We start from the raw sequence: 19,414 nt of genomic DNA on the forward strand, positions 1-19,414 counted from the left end.
GAAAATCAATAATGACATAAAATTACTCAATTCTTTATTATATCGCATTGCTGGGTATATTACACTAGCTGTACCCCGTGGCTTCGCCCACATAGTAATGAAACAGGACAAACTTTAAAAATCAATAGACGTTGACACTATATCTGATCGTGTTCAGCTCTGTCGCAAAATCAACCGGAAAGTTCAAGCAAACTATAGAAAACAACCAGATCTAAATCCGTTAAGTAATTCTCTTGTAAAAAGTGGACAGACATACAGACAGAAAGCGCTTGGACCATGAAATTTTTAGAAGCGTTTCTTAGTGAGCACCTATGGGCCAAGGGTACTCTACATTCCAAATTTCAAGTCCTCAGGGTTCGGGAGATTTCATGATGAGTGAGTCAGTGGTATTTGGCATGTATATCTATATCTAGATATACAGTGTTTGTTCCAACATTGGTAAGAAATCTTACAGTACATACAGATAGACTCCGAGTTGGTTTTACTTAAGTAGCGGTAACTGTTTCCTGGCTTTGCCTGGCTATTATTTTCCAATTCAATTGTAAATTTTAAAGCAGGGAGCATTCTTGCGTTTAGACTAAACAGTTGGTGTTTCCAATTCGTTTTAAATTTGATCTCATCTGTGTGATTATTACTCTCGCAGAGCCAGCTGTGATTCACCAACGAGAATACATGCCTGGGGACAGCTCATTATAAAGTTTTTTTTTTTTTTGTAATGAATAGTGGTGAAATCCTCCTCTGCAAAGGCACCCGCAGGGCCTCTTCTGAAAACACCTGCTTCCAGTTCCTCTTGTCCATGCACTATAAACCTGCTAGGGTTTCAGGGAGCCCACCAAAGAAACTGAATAAAAGACTTGGCGCCGGGAGAAATAAAAAACTAAAATTGCTGTTACCAGTTCTGGAGCTCAGTAGCACAAGGTAACAGAAGCTTAATGATTCATTTGTACATCATAATGAGTGGTGCGACAGAAGAGACAGACAGACAGACACACACACACGGAGACCACTGCAGCCGCCTGGCTCCACACATTTGAGAAGTGCTTCTGCCTCCTGTGATATATTACTGTCATTTTGACTATTGCAACACTATATGGCATAACAGCAAACAACATATATGTGCTTAACTCTTTGAGGACTGAATATTTTGTTTCGAAAAACAAGGCGCACACAAAGTTAGGGTTTCACACAGAAATTAACCAAAAATGTCTGCTGCTGTGTGCCGTGGCCACCAGTTCGTCAGGAATATGCACGGCTGGCTGGCTGACTGCCAGGCCGTATTCGCGTGGCTGGGGCAGTCACGTTCACAGTTTATCACAATCTGCTTTGTACCTCTTGTCATTGTTACTATAGGTATGCCAGCAACACGATCAGCTGAAACTGGTATGTCACATTTGTTTTCAATCACAAAATTCGACAATTCAGCGATAATATGGAAAATGGCGTCCATGGAGTATATTTTGCTTTACGCAATCACTTCAATCTCTTACCAGATGTCGGAGCCATTTTCACTGGTTTTTTGCTCCTCGCAGGGAATCTCGGTCAAACCAATGAAGTTAGCTTTCCTTCTAGCAAAGAGGGTCCAGCTAAAACATAACGGTGGGCTTTCTCACCGCTTACAGTTGATTACTACCGTTCACCCCTTCTTTCGACAAAAGTCGACATCCGCCCTGAAAAAGTTCAATTGCTGTGGCTACATTCTGGCATGGCATGTTTTATTTTCCAAATGGATAGTAATATTAACTTACTTTAGTTATGTGTTTAGAGGGTGGAAGTTGTGCAGCTGCGTTCGTTGTTCTGCTGGCGTCGTTAGGCGTATTTACTGATTCGGGTGTTTTGAGTACTGAAATGTTCATCTTCTGTGGCTCTTTGTTGTCTTAATGACGGGCCTTTTCATCCACTTTTGATGCAGTGTGACACATCTTTTTACTTTGAAAGCATATCTTGCAGTTCATATTTTCTCGAACGTAACTGGCAGTTCTTTCAATCTTGCATTGACTCCAAACTATTGGCATAACTGACCAATAGAGAGCACACACAGCACCTGTGACCCCGTATCGTTCACTTTTGCCACTAGTATATTGATGCTTTCGAATGCTGGTGTATAATCTGACGTTACAGAAGGGTCTTTCCAACAGGTTATGTTTATTCTTAACATGTGCAGTGTGCGCACATTCCTATGTTTAATAGGGGTCTTTTTAGAGGCCTTTTCATCTGTAGACAGTTCGTCATGTTCAGAAGCTCACTCTCGGTTAGCTGAGGTTAATGAGAGTACCATCATTCTTTACAGTTCGAGTCTTGCCTTCATGAGGCGTTGGATTGGTTTGGAACTGTGATACTCAGTAAACCATCTACTTGTCCCTACCCAGTTTTAAGCAAACTACCCTCATGTTTGTCTTCCATCCATTCATCCATTATCCAACCTGCTATATCCTAACTACAGGGACACAGGGGTCTGCTGGAGTCCATCCCAGCCAACACAGAGTGCAAGGCAGGGCGCCAGCCCACCGCAGGGCACACACTAGGGACAATTTAGAATCACCAATGCACCTAACATGTAAGTCTTTGGAAACCCACACAGACATGGGGAGAACATGCCATCTCCACGCAGGAAGGACCCGGGAAGCAAACCCGGGTCTCCATACTGCGAGGCAGCAGCGCTACCACTGTGTCACCGTGCTGCCCATGTTTGTCTTCATATGTATATGTTATTTGTCTATTGGGGTTGTGCCTGCTGCTCAGCAGTGTAATGCTTGAAATGCAACAGAGACGGGCGAGTTGCGATGGTTTCTTTTAATGGGCAAGACTCAAACCCAGATTCTCTGCTTGAAAGACAATCACGCTAGCCATTACAGCATCATCAGAATTTACATGTTACTGTTTCAAATTTGTAAATTACTTTTGAAGCATTCCATACCGTTCATTCCAACCATGGACCAGTCCTGTTGCTCCCACGTTGGGTACAAGGTCGACATCATTATGTGTCAATCAATCAACGTTTATTTATATAGCACATATTCATACAAAAAATGTAGCTCAAAGTGCTTTACAAAATGAATAGAAAAATAGAAGACACAATAAAAAATAAACATAAGTCAACATTAATTAACATAGAATAAGTAAGGTCCGATGGCCAGGGTGGACAGAAAAAACAAAAAAAAAACTCCAAGAGCTGGAGAAAAAAATAAAATCTGTAGGGGTTCCAGACCACGAGACCGCCCAGTCCCCTCTGGGCAATCTACCTAACATAAGTCAAACAGTCCTCTTTGGATTTATGGTTCTCATGGAAGGACCTGATGATGATGGTCACGTAGACTTCTGGCTTTCAGTCCATCAATGTTGGAGTATCATGATGCTTTGAGTAGGTGGTGGTGGCACAGGCCGCCACCACAAAGAAACCGGAAAAATAAACAGAAGAGAGAGTTGGGGTCAGTATGGATTTTAGAGCCACTATGAATAGTTATTATGATGAACTGAACATACAGAGTATCAGGATTAAGTTAAAGTGAAGTTATAAAAAGGCCATGTTAAAGTCATGTGTTTTCAGCAGTGTTTTAAACTGCTCTACTGTATTAGCCTGGCGAATTCCTATTGGCAGGCTATTCCAGATTTTAGGTGCATAACAGCAGAAGGCCACCTGCCCGCCTCACCACTTCTTTTAAGTTTAGCTTATGGAATTATAAGGAGACACTCATTTGAAGATCTAAGGTTACGATTTGGAATATAGGGTGTCAGGCATTCCGATATGTCAGAAACCTGTCTTATGATAAGGGATACCATTGTGCCAAATTTTTTTCTTTTATTGATAATATTGTAATCATTCCATACAGATAGATACATTTTTACAGAAAATAGGATTGAAAACAAATCAACCGTCACCCCTAAGAAACAGAGCATGGCCAACGGAGTAAAACTTAAAGCTTGTAAAAATACATAAATTGATGAGTTTAATAGGCGGATAAAGATAAATGGATAAGAAAAAGAAAAGGGAAGAGAATCTATTTCTTCAGTGCTTTAAGAGCTTATTCTAAAATATTATTGATCAGTTCCTGCCAGGTTTCTAACTGAGAATCTGATTTTTTTCCAATTTCAAATAGTATAAGACATCAGTTACCCACTGACTTAAAAGAGGAGAGTTACGATTCTTTCAGTTTAGCAAAATAAGTCTGCGTGCCACTAATGTAGTGAAGGCCATCACAGTTTGTTTGTCCTTCTCCACTTTAAGCCCCTCTGTGAGCCCACCAAACACCGCTGTTAATGGAGCTGTTAGGAGAGATTGGGACACCAAGGCTGTCTGAAAGGCACTTAAAAATTTTGGTCCAGAATGGTGTTAGTGTGGTGCAGGCCCAGAACATGTGACCTTAGTGAGGCTAGGACTTGATTACAGCGTTCACAGGCTGGATCTCGCCCTAGAAACATTTTGGACAGTTTTAAGTGAGACAGATGTGCTCGATATATTATTTTGAGTTGAATAATTGTATGCTTTGCGCATATGGACCATTGTGCCAAATTTCAAGTGTGTGGCTTGAGAAGTAGAGTTGTGCAGAAAGAACAAACAAATGCAACAACAATATTTATTTCTAGAGCACATTTTCGTACAAATGATGGAGCTCAAAGTGCTTTACAGGATGAAGAAAGAGAAAAATAAAACCCAAAATATAAAAATAAAATTAGGCAATATTAATTAACGTAGAAGAAAAGTAAGGTCTGATGACGAGGGAAGACCGAAAAATCAAACAAACAAACAAAAAAAAAAAATTCCAGACAGCTGGAGGAAAAAAAAATCTGCAGGGGTTCCAGGCCACAAGACCACCCTGCCCCCTCCTAGGCATTCTACCTAGCATAAGTAAAAGTGGTCCATTATAGATAAGAGGGATGAAGTGCTAGTTCATCTGACACTAGTGTTTAGTAACCTGTTCACCATATTCAGGCCTGTCTTTTCAATTAAAATATCCCAAGTGTATATCTTGTTTATTTGAGGGATTAAACAAGTGCTGGTCCCATTTATTCATTCTTTACCCTCGTGTTTGTCTGTATAGTTTCAGAGATTAAGAATCTGCTTTTTTGTGTCTATTAAAGTTAATTTGAGGCTAAAGCTCAGATCACTACTTTTATAACGTTGGGTTTGGTGCTCTTATTCCACTGTTCCGTTTTTTCCTTTTGTTCTGGTGTTTGCCCTTTGTTATCCGAAGCTCCAGGCCTCTGTCTGCTTTAAACATCTTTTTAATATCCTTCTCCATCTGATTCCAGTGCCGGTTTCTGTCCTTCCACGACAGGAGCCAATATATTTGAGTCTGCAGGTCTTTATCTTTTCATATGAGGTGCAAATCTTTGTCTGTCTTGAATGCTCAGATCTTTGATCGTCTGAGGTCTCTGTCACTCTTGCCAATGTACAGTATGTCTTTTCTTTATTTTACATTTGTCTCCCTTGCCAATGCCTTTCTTACACACAACTGTTTCAATGCATTTTCTTGTGCTTATTTGGAATGTTTTGCTACATTTTCCATTTTACACAAAGCTTGAAAAATCACTTTTGTGGCCATCCAGTCTTTTTCTCTCAATCATATTTTTTTTTAGCCTTTTCAGTCTGTCCCTGTCCGTGCAGACACTTATGTCCAGCGCCTTGCCTTGCATATCATTTCTACTTGCAGGTCTTTCTCAATGCTGTTCTTTGTGCCGGACCCCCACACAGCTGTGTTCACTGTCCAAATGTAAATGCTGTCCAATTTTTCTTTGGTGTTTTTTTTATTAGGTCCCCTAAACATGGGATCATGGCCACCACGTCTCCTCAGAAGAGATGTCATGATGACAAGACTCCTGAAGTGACAGGTCAGCCCTTAAGGAAAAGTCCTCGTCTGTGGCCCAGTTCAGAATTGAAGACTGGTGCTGAGCTTTCAAAGGAGAAGCAGCGGAACCTGAGGAGACGAGCCAGGGTTCACTTTGTGCCTCCTCTGAAGGTAAGAAAGAAGGCAGGGCTGCTAGATGACCATGTGAGTGGCTTCAGTGCTGACAGTGCAACTGTCTTTCCCTCCTGTCTCTCTTTCAATTCATTTTAGTTTTGCTGTAATCAACAGGGTGGCTTGCTGGAGCGGAGTCCCCAGTCATCAGCCAGGCTTCCCTCTAAACTGCAGCATGGGAGGTCTCCACCACTGTCATCCAAGGAGCAGGCAAGACATAGGGTGAGCAGGTCCTGGTATTTTATTCCTTATATACAAGTTGTTTCTTTCCCTCCTAGTGTTTCTAGCAGGTTTTTAACGGATGGCTGAACATGACAGTGTGGATTAGCAGAGAAGCGAAGCATTCAGAAAGACACTGGTTCCATTTTGCGCTCCATTACCTCTGTACAGTATCGCTGCGTTGCCCCAGGGCCAAGTTAGAGTGCGGTAGAATGCTGTATCTCTGTCCTGAATTGCTACTGTGAAATCTGCACAAGTGGGGATATTAATTATTGCTTCAAAAGGTGGCGTGCTGCCATCTGAGCCTGTCGCACTCTGTTCCATGTTCTCTTTACTGATTTCTGGCACAAAAGGGTGTTCATGTAAAACAAAGTAAGTTGTTAAAGTTGCCAGTCCAATTACGTGCATCAGCTTTTAACACTTTCATGTCTCTTTTGTTTGCCATATAGAGGACAAAGGTAGTGGCTACAAGGAAAAATGAGGATGTAAGGTGGGTTTTGAGTCTGACAAAAACTCCCGTTTGATGTGTGCTATCGGGCCTCTAAGAGGTGTATAAACACATGAGATTCATTCTTGAGTTCAGCTCTCTATGCTGTTTTTTTACAGGCACAAAGCCAGCAAGACCGTATCTCATAAAGTGCCAGCAGCAAAATGCCAATCAGGTGAAAAATCAAGACAGGAGAATGGACCGGATAGCTCTAGCTGTCTTGAGGATCACCCAGAAAACTGCCAGCAGGGCATTGACATGGCAGCCGAGCTACAAACAAATCCAGGTGAGAGGCGAGGATTGAGTGTGGAGCAACGGCTAACGTGCATTGAGGAGGGAAAGAGGTAGATGGGGAGAAAATAGGGTAGTAGCTGACAACCCTGAAGGTGTGGTGCAACTACTTTGAGATCTTTTGTACTTTGCATGAAAGCAGGAACACTGGCTGTCCTCTTTCTGAGAACCTGGCTATCTTTACCCTGACTACTTGGCATGGTGCTTATAGAATGTTTGCTATTTCTTCACTGATTCTATAATTGGATGCATTGTTGCTTCCTCATTTACCTATAAACAAAGCCCCAGGGGGCATTGAACATGTTTTTGTTTTCAAAATATTATTTTTAAATAGAATTAAATAATCTCTAACGGGAATGTTTCTTAAGGCAAGCTTGAATTTAAATAGGGTATGGGATTTTAATTAACCTATAAATTATAAAGAATTTCAGTACTGCATGCCAAGTCAGTGATGTCTTCTTCTTTTTTTTTTTTTTGTTTTGTTTTCCTTCCAAATCTTCTCTGTTGGAGAGCTAATGCCTTGGGGAAATAAAGCCCAATAACGCCAAACATGTGCACTGCCTATGAACAGAGGTGGGTAGAGTAGCCAAAAATTGTACTCGAGTGAGAGTAGCGTTACTTCAGAATAACAGTACTCATATAGAAGTAAAAAGTAGAAACACCAAAAACTTACTCAAGTAAGAGTAACAAAGTACAGTACTTGGTGAAAAGTCTACTCAAGTACTGAGTAACTGTTTGAACATAATAAATGATTTATTTTTTAGAAATGTTGTAATAAGACAGACAAAAATATAAAATAATGGCAAATTCTGCTATTTCCAAACAATAAAATAAAAAAATGAGTAAAAATAAATCACATCTTTACAAAATAAAGATGCACAAATGACACAAAGTTCCAAATCTCAGTTTTTCACAACAAAGCTTTTGAAGCCGGATACCTACAGTAGGTAACATGTATGTTTGAACAGTGCAAACTACTTACAGTAACGAGATATCCTATACACTGACAGTATAATACAGTACTGTATATTCAGTTTGTGGTGTAGCGGGTCCGCGGCTTCAAAAAAAAAAAGGCCAGTTTCAAATCCATAAAGCCGTGTCATTCTCCGTGCGCGCAATTGCACAATCGCGGGGAGTTAATAAGGTAGTTGGAGCGAGTCGCACCTGCAAATGCAGGTCTGATCATTCTCAATTGATTTATTGGCTTCTTGCGGTGTGTGATTAAGGCCTATGTAGATGGGAGTGTATATATATGGGTCAGCACAAAAAAGGCGGCGGAATCAAAGAAAAGGAGAAAAGACATGAGGTTAAAAGACATGAAAGGCAGGCTTGGGAACGACGATCTGGTTCATACAGTGAAGCTGTGACCGTTTAGCAGTGAACAGGAGCCCCGCATGACTAAAAAGTCTCTCACAGGCTACAAGACGCAGTAAGTTTGTGTGTGGTCATGTGACTGCATGGCTACGTGTGATTGGTGAAACCGTCATGCAGTAGATCCACTGGCAACTTCTCTCTTACAAAAATATAGTTTAATGTATAAATGGAAAAAAAGTAACGAGTCGAGTGTTGCCCAGTGTAGTGGAGTAAGAGTAGCGTTTCTTCTTCACCAATGTACTCAAGTAAAAGTAAAAAGTATGGTGCAGTAAAACTACTCTTAGAAGTACAATTTAAAAAAAAAAAAAAGTTGCTCAAGTAAATGTAACAGACTAAATGTAACTCGTTACTACCCACCTCTGCCTATGAATAAGTTCAACTAGGAGTGAGCAAAATGTATATCTTCTTATATAATACGCTACCATGGCTGTCCTTTTGTCTGTCCAGGATATTAAATCACCTGTAGCTCGCAAACCGTTTGACCTATTGACCTGAAATTTGGTACACATATACTACGTGACGTTTTCTATCCGCTTCCAGGGTGGTGATTGGTCTCCAAGGTTATTCCTCTTTTTATTTAATTGCAGAATCAACTCTCGGCAGCTGGGCACCAGTGTGGCGTATGCGTACGGGGCGCCGTTCTCATCCCTACCACCCTCACCGTCGCTTCCTCTACCTCTTCATATCTTAAATCATTCTTGAGGCAGATTGAAGACTTAAGTGCCCGCTTAAGTGAAAAATTAAGAAAAAATGTACTAAGTAATTGCAACACAAAAACTGACTTAATCAGTTGTAACGCAAAAAAGATGCCTGACAGAAAAAGAGAAGACGCGAGCTGCAAGGGTGGAGAAAAGAAGAGCTGCTCAGGAAACAGCAAGCGCATCAACCTCTGAGCAAACGAATGGTAAACGTACAGAGAAAAAAGAGGAGGAAAACTAGGAATGCTCAAGTCAAGTGTATTCACTACACTTTATCGTGCAGTCCACCGTCACTGGTCACTGTATAATTAGAAATTTGGTTTCAGTCAATACTGGTGTGATGCATTTGTATATCTGTTTGAGACTGAAAGTTATCTCTCAGTTATTTAAAAAAATCCTGCGACCCATGAACATTTTTCAAAGATTTTTCAAGTCCTGCGAGTTGAGACCTTGGCCATGAGATTTTTTCAAGTCATGCCCTCCTCTCAACCATTTTCAACCACGCATACTGTAATCTCACCTCTCATTCCTGTGAATACTTTTAACAGACACAGTTTCTGCTCTCTCAGCTCTTATAAATGTTAACATTTTTCTCACTGTAACTTTCCAATTAATGAAGACTTATTATGTCCAAATTTTATTGAAGAATTTCATCACGAAGGGTTATCAACAGACAAAATGAGTACACAGGCAATCCTAGCACCAAGAAATGATGAAGTCAAACAGATTAACGCTGGTTAAATGGCAAATTGTTTAAATGTGTATCAATAGAATCTGCCGAGCAGTTAGTGGTTAAGGTGCGGAAGATGAAAACATCAGCTTACAATATCATGTAGAATATCTACGACCATTAACACCATCTGGTCTTTCACCGGCCGAATTACTGTAGAAATAAGGATGTATCCAAGAAAGGTAATGTAGTACATCTTCTGCGGCTAACATTACACAACAAAGGAGATCTTGATATGCCATTTGTATTAAAACGTTAACAGTTTCCCGTTAGAGTAGCTTTTGCAAAGACAATTAACAAATCTCAGAGCCAAACATTCGAAAAAGTTGTTTTATTTAATAGAGGTAAAGAAACGAAATTCAATCACGGGCAGTTATACATTATGTTGTCACAATGAAAGTCCAAACACAGAATCAAAATCCAATGTGGTATTGACGAAAATTTAATTCAAAACATTTTTTTACTAAAGTTTTACAGTAAAAGTGTAAGTTTAAAAAGTTATTTGTATGTTAATTTCAAAGCCAAACAGAACAAAAATCATATTACGCAACAAAAAACTCGTAATGCAACATGAAACATAATTTACTTTTTCAAATTGTTACATTTTACTCTCTTTTTTTAATATGGTTAATTACTTGCTGTAATGTAAAATAGTTCTATTATGCATATGTAACAATTCCTATTAAAATAATAATAATCTGTTTAAATTATATAACCGTATGCCCATACGCAAGAGACAAAACCGCAAAGAGGCTAGCACATAGCGCAGGCAGGGGAGTTGGCGAGCAAAGTGAACAGAGGAGCAAAGCTCCCTAGTTTTTTAAAACCAAATTTACTGCAGGTGAATTTAGATACAAAAAGACGAGATCCCATGCAGAAATATTGCATTCACTAAACAACCTCATCAGGTAGTGAGGATATCGACAAATAGCAAACAATCAAGCACCGCGTGGGAAGCATATCTTATATCATTGAGTTTGAGAAAAATCTGTGATATATATTTATATATGCTTACATTTAAAATCCGCGATGGAGTGAAGCCTCGAAAGTCGAAGCGTGATATAGCGAGGGATCACTGTATACACAGATAAAGATTTTGTGCCCATATAACATTTTTAACTGGCATACCAGTCCATTGCTGAGGTTTTTGATGAGGGGAAGGTTGGACAGCAGTAGAATAATGCAAAGAATTATTATTATTATTATTAAACGATGGACACGTTGGAGGGACTATGTCTCCCGGCTGGCCTGGGAACGCCTTGGGATTCTCCAGAAAGAGCTGGAAGAAGTGGCCGGGGAGAGGGAAGTCTGGGCCTCTCTGCTTAAGCTGCTGACCCGCGACCTGACCCCGGATAAGCGGAAGAGGATAGATGGATGGATTATTAAACGATTTGGGTGATATGGGGAAATGAACAAAAGAAGATGAGATTGATGATGAGGGAAAGTGTGCAACTGAGAAGTGGCAAGAGGGAATGTGACATTAAAAATGAGGCTGGATGTGAAAATAGTGGATTACAGACAGGACAAAAAAAAAACTTACCTCCTTGTGTTTTGTCATGACCAGGTTCTAGGGTGATTTTATTTCCACTTGTACTGTACGCCTAATTACATAAATCTTAAAAGAATGCCCAAAATCCAGTCCTCTTACCACACTGCCAGGATTGGCTTCTATTGTACTTCAGTTCCCCATACCATTTCTTTAAAATTTGTAACCCTAGACAATTAGAGTGCCAGAAGAGGTAGGAGAGAGAGTTACATATTTATTAAGTATTATTCAAATAGTGCCATAAACATAAGCAAAATAAAATATGAATGCCTTGCAACCTGACTAGGTGTTTAGTCTTTCCAGGCGGCTTATTTCCTGCATTGCTTGAAGCATCAGCAGTAACTCTCAGCCTTCTTAGATTCACTTCTCTCTCATCAGCTCCTTTACTGATTTTTAAAAAGCTTATCTAGGCATGATGTGCTCATCCTGTCTCCAAGACATGCCATTTTTTTTAAATAAAATTTCTTGTTTTCGGAAAGTGCTTTCAAAGCTCATATGCTTCTTCTATTAGGGTCAGGAGGATGTAGTGAGGTGTGCTTATGTAACTTAGGTGCAGGTGGTTATAAGAAGAATCCAAAGTTCGTAAAACTAGTAGTAGTAGTTTATTTATATAGCGCCCTTCACAGACAAAAGGTCACAGATCGCTGAACAGCAAATACAGAACAAATATAAACAGTTAAAACATAAACAAAACCAATAAAAACAATAAATAAACAAACTGGAACTATTAGCACTGATTTAAAAGCTTGCTTAAAAATAAATGTTTTTAGTTGTTTTTTAACCTCTTAACGCGCACACGTGCCGGTCCCGGGACATAACCGCGTTTTAAAAACGTTACAGTAATGTGTGCATGCCCATCTGCCATGCATCTCGACGCCCTACCCATCAAATGAAACTTCAAAGTCTCGTCTTTCCGATGATATAAACCATTTTGACACACAACAACCACAGCACTGACACTAAAGCCTTTTTTACAGAGAAGTACATACTTTTAAGAGTTGACTGCCCCTACCTTTGAAGACCCCCTGCAATTCAAACATCAATATTTCCGAGCAGTATTGATCCCATTGTGTCCGTAAGGCTCCAGCGAATATAATCCAGTAAAACGATTTAGGTCCAAAACACACGATATATTCTCAAAGGGAAAAACTCCAGAAAATGTTTCATAACTTGAGACCACCTACGTAATTTTTTTCCATCTATATTGCTCATATTAGACGTAATTTGTTTCTGTCGGCGATAACCATGCTACCGCATGAAACACAGAAGTGTTAGCTTCGAAAGACACCTAAGTTGGCCAATTACGACGGGTCTGGGGTTGACTGGCACCTCGTATAGCCAACCAGTGTCACAGAAAGCTTTGAGGATGACCTATAGCTCTGAACTCTGGTAGAATCTACCAGTTTGATTGGACACTGTGACTGACACTCAAAACTTACAGCCAATGAGCAGCCGAGCATTTTGATATGTAACTTGCCATACTAACTTGTAAACAAAAGATCAGAGCTGCGTGAAGGTGGCATTTGTGCCAGTCTGCAGAGTTGGTGCGTGGTTGTTTATTGTGATTTCGCCAAGTTTTTTTGCATTTTAAATATGAATAAAAGTAGAAGTTTAAACGTAAATAAACGCTTGATTAAATAATAGATGCATGTACGCGTTGAAAGTATTCAACCGCCCAGGACGTCTAATGGCAGAGAGCACGTGCCACGCCTTGTGCTTTCTGCTTGCTAGTGATTGCTGCCATCAAGTGGCACATGGAAAAATGCTGAGCTGTGTTGTAACAGTTTGTAAAAGAAATATATATAGTTTGTGTGCATTTTATAAAAAAAAGTAAAAATAAAAATATAAATATATTTTTGGCCCATAACTTGTATTGACTATTTTACATAGAAATGTGTATTTTTATTGTTTTTATTATGGAACATGAATTTCCATAACTAATAGAGTGACACTGTGTGTAGATATAGATTCCTTTAGGTGTAAACTTTCAGTAGAGCCCTCATTGATATCTGTGGGTTGAAGCATTCAAAAGTTATTACACTTTTTCCATATGTTCCAAAATGTGGATAATGGTCCCTCTAAAAGCCCCTGGGCATGCCCACATAAAAACTGGTGTAAAAAATGTCATTTTTACAGGTATTCTTTTCAAATTTGAAATTTGAGTAGTCAACAAGTTATTCTGTTGGTACATAGTGTGTTTCTGTCCCCACCTACCTACTGCAGCTTTATTTTCTTTTATTTTCATAAAAAAACTTAGGCAAGAACAAAAAAATATGTTTTTTTTGTGAGTTCTAATGTGCATAACTGTTGATCAGTCACACCTACAGTGATTCTGACTACTAAGGGTGAAACTAGAGAATGTTACCTTTACAAAGAGACCAAACATGTGTTTATACTCCAGATAGTTCAATAACAGCAATGATTCTAATTTGGAGAGGTCGAATTACAAGCGATTTAGCAAAAATGACCCTGAATGATAAGGAAGAATCAACAGACTCGACTCCACGCAGACCACAAGGCTGGCTATTCCACAGTTTTGGTGCCACAGACTGAAAGGCACGCTCCCCACGGGTTTTTAGCCGAGTGCGTGGGACAACGAGAAGACCCTGTTGCCCAGATCTTAGAGTCTGGCAAACTGTATGGCATTGGAGCAGGCTGGTTAGGTACTCAGGAGCTTGTCCATGCAAAGCTCTGAAAGTACCAAAACTTTAAAATTAATTCTATAAAACACTGGGAGCCAGTGCAGTGTGTACAGAATGGGAGTGATATGATCACTCCGGCTAGCTAGCGCGAGTTAGGAGCCTGGCAGCTGCATTTTGTACTAACTGAAGGTGTGAGAGAGAGGACCTGCTCAAACCTGTAAAGAGAGCATTACAGTAATCAAGCCGTGTGGAAATAACAGAATGAGCAAACCTCTCCAATTCTGATTTTGAAACAACATTTCTTAGTTTTGAAAGAACTAAATTTATGTTTCCAAAATCCAGTTTTACCTCACTCTTCTGACATCATAAATGGGAGCCAGCAGCACACGTCTGTAGAGCTTTTGAAGCCATGTGTATATCATGGTAGCAGTCCTGCATTATATTTTTGATTTCAACCGGTTGTTGTTATCTCCTGTCAACAAACATGCATAGCCAACCAATACCCTAAACCTACAATGTAAAATAGCTTCTTGCATTGTTTACTTAAACTTATTATCAAAACTTTCAGATATTTTTTATGCAAACGCCAAAGCAATAAAAGACCAGAAACGTTTTACATTTTCATTAGCCAAGTAATATGGAAGCTGTTTTAGCATACCAAGTTGTTTCCGCATAGAAAGGAATAAAGCATCTATGTAAAGGTTTGCTTTTTAAACGTCTCAAGAAAAGTTTTTTGTTCCTTTCTCCAAGTTCTTCAAGGCCAAATCAGATGATGTCAGAATTATGACGTGACAGAGATAACCCATGTAATGAGTGTGGTTGTATATACAGATAAAAACCAATGTGGGACAATGAAAATAGATGGGATTGCAGTGTTCACTGTGTTTAATGTTTGTGTCATTGGAAGGTGGGACTGGACGATTGTATTGAGAGGTAGTGAATGAATAATGCTATTTTACTAAAAATGTGTATTGGTATTGAATCTAAAAAGTGCATGTGTGAAGTGAATCTTTCTTACAAGCCCTCTATTTGTGTCCTCTCCAGGAGTGCTTGTTGATTGTGACTCGCAGGTCCACCCAGTTCCAGCTCTGAAGCGATGGGTCATGGGTCCCCTGTTCCAGTCTCTGAAGTCCAAAGTCGCCAGCTTTACTGAGATTGTTATGTCACCTGTTCGACTATTTAAACCCAATGATGTGCTGGCAGAAGATACCTCAAGGAGCCCACATGCGACGGAAGAATTGTTAGGGGGTCTTGCAGCAGACTTCCGGATACCGGAGAAGCCTTTAAGCCAGGAATCCATTGCCTCAAAATCACCTGTGTGGCTTGAGGAGACGTGTGAATTAGGCACAGGGCTGCTTCTGGATAGTCCAGATCTTTCAGGTTTATCTGAATCATGTGATGAGTGTCACGAGTTCCTCTCTCGATCTTCAGACAAAGGAGAAGACTTGAGGTTGAGTTTAAGGCCTTCCAGAAAACTAAGGGAGACCAATGCACTATTGTCAAAGATCTCTGTTTTTGAGGAAGGTTTTGAGCTACAGTCAACAGCCATGGCCTCTTTAAAATCTCAAGAAGAGAAGGAGAGGTTCTGTACCTCCGGCTGCTCAGAGGCCTTTATTGAGGCAATTTCTCAATCTCCAACAACCCAGGGCAAAAGTGGTATATGTCAGACGCCACCTTTGACTCCGAGAAAGAACAGAACCAGTAATTTGCCTTCTACAACCCCTAGCAAAAGTAGCAGCTCTCCAACACCTTCGGAAACTCCTAGAAAATGGAGGAACTCCCAGTCCTCTCCTGAGACCCTTAGTAAAAGGACCAGCTCCGAGCCTTCTGAGACACTTGGCAAAACAAGGGGGTCCCAGTCACTATCTGATCATTTGATTTCAGCCATAGGGTCTGAACCTCCAGCAAAACAATGCCATGACAAGAGGAGTAGGATGCAAGCAGAACTTTCAGTATCTAGAAGAAGCTTTCAGTTAGTAACGGACATCAAAGGGTCAGAAACCACAAAAACCCGAGGGGGAGATAACTGCAGCAGCTTGCAAGATAAAGAGTCAGACCTACCAATCACAATGAAACCTGACTATGTTAAAATGGTGTGTAGGACCCCACTGCGTAGTGCCATGGATCATCAGGAACCTAGATCTTGTGAGGACTTCGCAGACATGCCGGTGGTATCCGGGACCCACAAGAAGTCTCCACTTATCACTCGTAGTAGCACCATCTCAAAGGAGACAATAAGTCCTCATTCTTCTGGAAGGAAAAATGCACTTTCCCCAGCCAAGCTTCACTCTGAGGATGGTTCCCCAGGACAGAAGACACTTCTTGATTCAAAGCAAAGACTATCTGGCACAATTGGGAAACTGAGTAAGAGAAACCAATCGTGCACTTTGAGCGGTGTGTCCTTGAGTAGTGTGAAAGCTTCCAGATCTCCTTTAAGAAGGTTGAAAACTCGTAAAAGTGTCTGCAGGTGTTGTGAGGGAAGCCCGAGGAACAAGACACCTGGGTCCTTACTAGCATTGAAGTATCACAGATCAGTTCAGAATTCACAAAAACTTGGACAACTGCATAAAAGTGTAAGACGAAGCCCCAGAAAGGTGGATATTTTGTCAGATTTTAAGTCCCTTCGATCTGGAACACGTATCAGAGCATCTCCTGAACAAAAGATATTGAAACCACCGAAACCACCAGTGGTAAGAAATCTGTCCTCCACTGACTTTAGCACGCAAACTGATACAGAAGGAGAAAGTTCACATCATGTAGAAGTCACCATCCACATTGCAGAAGAAGGAGGTGTTCAGAAGCCTGCACAGATTGAACCATCCTCTAGAGAAGCTTGCGAGGAAAATATTTTGGGAACACCTAAAACTTCTAGGAGTTGTACAGATCTCCCTCCTCCTGTTAGATCCACCAGAAGAACTTCTCTGCGCTTAAGATCACCCCACAATGTGACAAACTGGAGGGTCTCTTCTGTTACTTTCCCTGGAAGCCCAAGCCGTGTAGTGGGAGCTGCATGCCTTCATGGAGTCCGTCAATTGCACAACAGAGCTAGAGCATCTTATGAGTTTTGCAGAAGCCCTCGGAAAATGGAACATTTCCTGGACTTTAAGTCACTGAGATCTGGAGCACTTATCAAAACCTCTTCTGAAAAGAAGAGGTTAAAACCATCAGCAGCATTACATTTGTCTCCTGTAGCCATTTCAAATGAGCCCACTAAAGCAGGAGATAGTCCTTCTAAAGTGGAAAATGTGTTCCACCATTTGGACACAACCACCACTACCCCCCAGATTATCGGTGAACAAAGTATTCAGAGTTGGGCCGAGGCTGATCTGGCCTCTGCACAAAGTGGTGAGCAGACAAATTTGGGAGAGTTGGGATTGCCTGGAAGTTTGGCAGTTCAGTCTCCCTCTGCTAGATCCGCACAAAGGTTTATCCCTCCAGGTGGAGAGGATAAGGGGGAACTGAGGAAAAGCTGTTTGGGACATTGCAGCTCACCACAGGACGTCCCTGAATGGAGCGCCTCCCCTGAACGGCCTTCTGTAATTTTTCCTGGGAATATAGAGTCTGTTACGGGATCTGTATGCCCTCAAAGGAAGGCCAAATCGCATGGTGCTGACGGGCGCTCCTCTGAACTTCGTAGAAGCCCCAGAAAGGCTGGCATTTTGGACTTTAAGTTGTTGAGGTCTGGAGCACTTATTAAAGTAACTTCTGAAGAGAAGGCTTTGAAGCCTCAAGTGGTAAGACACATTTCTCCTACGGCCTGTTCCATGCAGTCTGATAGATCGGGAGTTAGCTCTCCTTCGAAGGAAGACAGTCTTGACCAGATTGTGAAAGGGAAGGATTTTCTGAAGCCAGCAGAGATTGATTCGTCTTCTAGAGAAACTGGTGGAGAAGGAAGTTCAGGAACACCTGCACCTTCAGTAAGCCCTCCTAGAGTCACTCGAAGATCTCTCACGCTGTTGAGACAAAACAACATGGATCCAGAAAATAGGACGTCTTTATACTTTAGGTCACCAAATGTAAGAAGTTCCTTAACTTCGCCCAGGGGCACGCAGTGTGCATCAGAGACCTTGTGCCATCATAGAGACATTGATTTGCACAGTGAAGCTAGACTTTCTTCTGAGCTCCCAGGAAGCCCCAGAAAGGAGGGTAGTTTGCTTGAGTTTAAATTGTTACGATCTGGAGCACTTGTTAATGCATTTTCAGAGCACAAAACGGTGTCAAAACCACCTGTAATAAAACATTTGTCGTCTGTGGATACCTTTGACCTGTCCAGTAAAGCAGACTATAGTTCTCCTCGTGTGGAAGTTATGTTACACCGTTTAAAAGTAACCACCCCGACTGTGGATGCTGAAAGCTTTCAGAACTTGGCAAAAGTTGATGTCTGTCTAAAGGACGCTAGTGTGGGAACATCAGGATCGCCTCCTGCAAGATCCACCAGAAGATCTCTAACCCTAGGAGAACAGAGTGGCAAGGAACTGCAGAAAAGCCGTTTTTTGCACTTTAGATCACAGTGTGATGAGATGAAGTGGAGACCCTCCTGTCATTCTGGGACTCCACTCAGCAGCCTACATGTGTACTGTCCCAAGGAGGATGAATCACAAAGTGGAGCTGGACTGTTTTCTGAGCTTCTTAGAAGCCCAATTCGGCTTGCACGTTCAAGAGAAGCCCTCAGTCCACAAGGAGAGCTTACTTCTCTGGCTGTTACTGCTCTGTCTGAAGCAGAGAAGCCTAGCCTCCAGCATAGGCTCCGCAGAGCAACGCCATCTCCAAAGCAAGAGTGGGGGAAAGGGAGTGGTCTTATGCAGAGGTCTGGGATCAGCAAATCAGCTCAGAGAGTCCAGAATACCCCTGATGACGAGGACGTGGAGGGTACTGTTTTCCATTCTGTACCATCTCCCAGAATGCAACTGAGGTCACGGGTCAGCCCTGGAGGGGAGCAGAGACATTTATTCCTTCAACAGGCAGGCACGTCGAGCTCCAGTAAAGAGGACGCCATTGGTACCAGTTCTAGAAAAGCCCCAACCCTTATACGTAGCTACTCCTGTCCCGATTTTCCTTCCTGCCGTCCTGAGTCTCCGTTGGCCGTTCTTGCTGGCCCTCCTCTTGTCAAGGTTGTTCCCCAGTTGCTCCAAGATGCTTCCAAGTGCCCCCGACTGCGGAGGCACACCGTCTGTAGTTTGGAGGTGGAAAGAGAGGTTGCCCCCTTGTGTCTGCGGAAAGAAGTTTTCCCGGGATGTAACCAGGGACCTGCAACCCGCCATTCCACCTCCCCACTCTCTACACTGGCCTCTTGTTTCCTTTCCAGTCCCCTGGCATTTTTGTCCCGTCGCCACAGCCCTGATGGCGAGGAAGATGACATTTCCCTGCCCCCTTGTGCACCACCTACTTCTTCCACCTCCCCCAACTTCCTCTGTTCCAGTTCTTCTCCGTGTCCCCCTGGAGGTCACCAGTCACCTGTTACCCACTGCAGGTA

General features: G+C 41.6%; 1 protein-coding gene across 2 annotated transcripts in view; it reads left to right on the forward strand.

Moving 5' to 3' along the window:
- prr14 (proline rich 14) overlaps positions 1-19,414 on the forward strand; it is a 33,106-nt gene that overhangs the window by 7,491 nt on the left and 6,201 nt on the right. The window contains exons 2-6 of one of the 2 annotated variants that reach the window (XM_039765026.1): positions 5,750-5,954; positions 6,054-6,176; positions 6,623-6,663; positions 6,780-6,946; positions 14,986-19,411. In XM_039765026.1, the coding sequence (XP_039620960.1) occupies positions 5,769-5,954; positions 6,054-6,176; positions 6,623-6,663; positions 6,780-6,946; positions 14,986-19,411 (4,943 nt within the window). In that variant the 5' untranslated portion in view covers positions 5,750-5,768. The remainder of the gene's footprint in view (positions 1-5,749; positions 5,955-6,053; positions 6,177-6,622; positions 6,664-6,779; positions 6,947-14,985; positions 19,412-19,414) is intronic. The other variant, XM_039765027.1, reaches the window with a different exon arrangement.

The sequence above is a fragment of the Polypterus senegalus genome, chromosome 10, assembly GCF_016835505.1.
Source record: "Polypterus senegalus isolate Bchr_013 chromosome 10, ASM1683550v1, whole genome shotgun sequence".
Lineage (NCBI taxonomy): Eukaryota > Metazoa > Chordata > Cladistia > Polypteriformes > Polypteridae > Polypterus > Polypterus senegalus.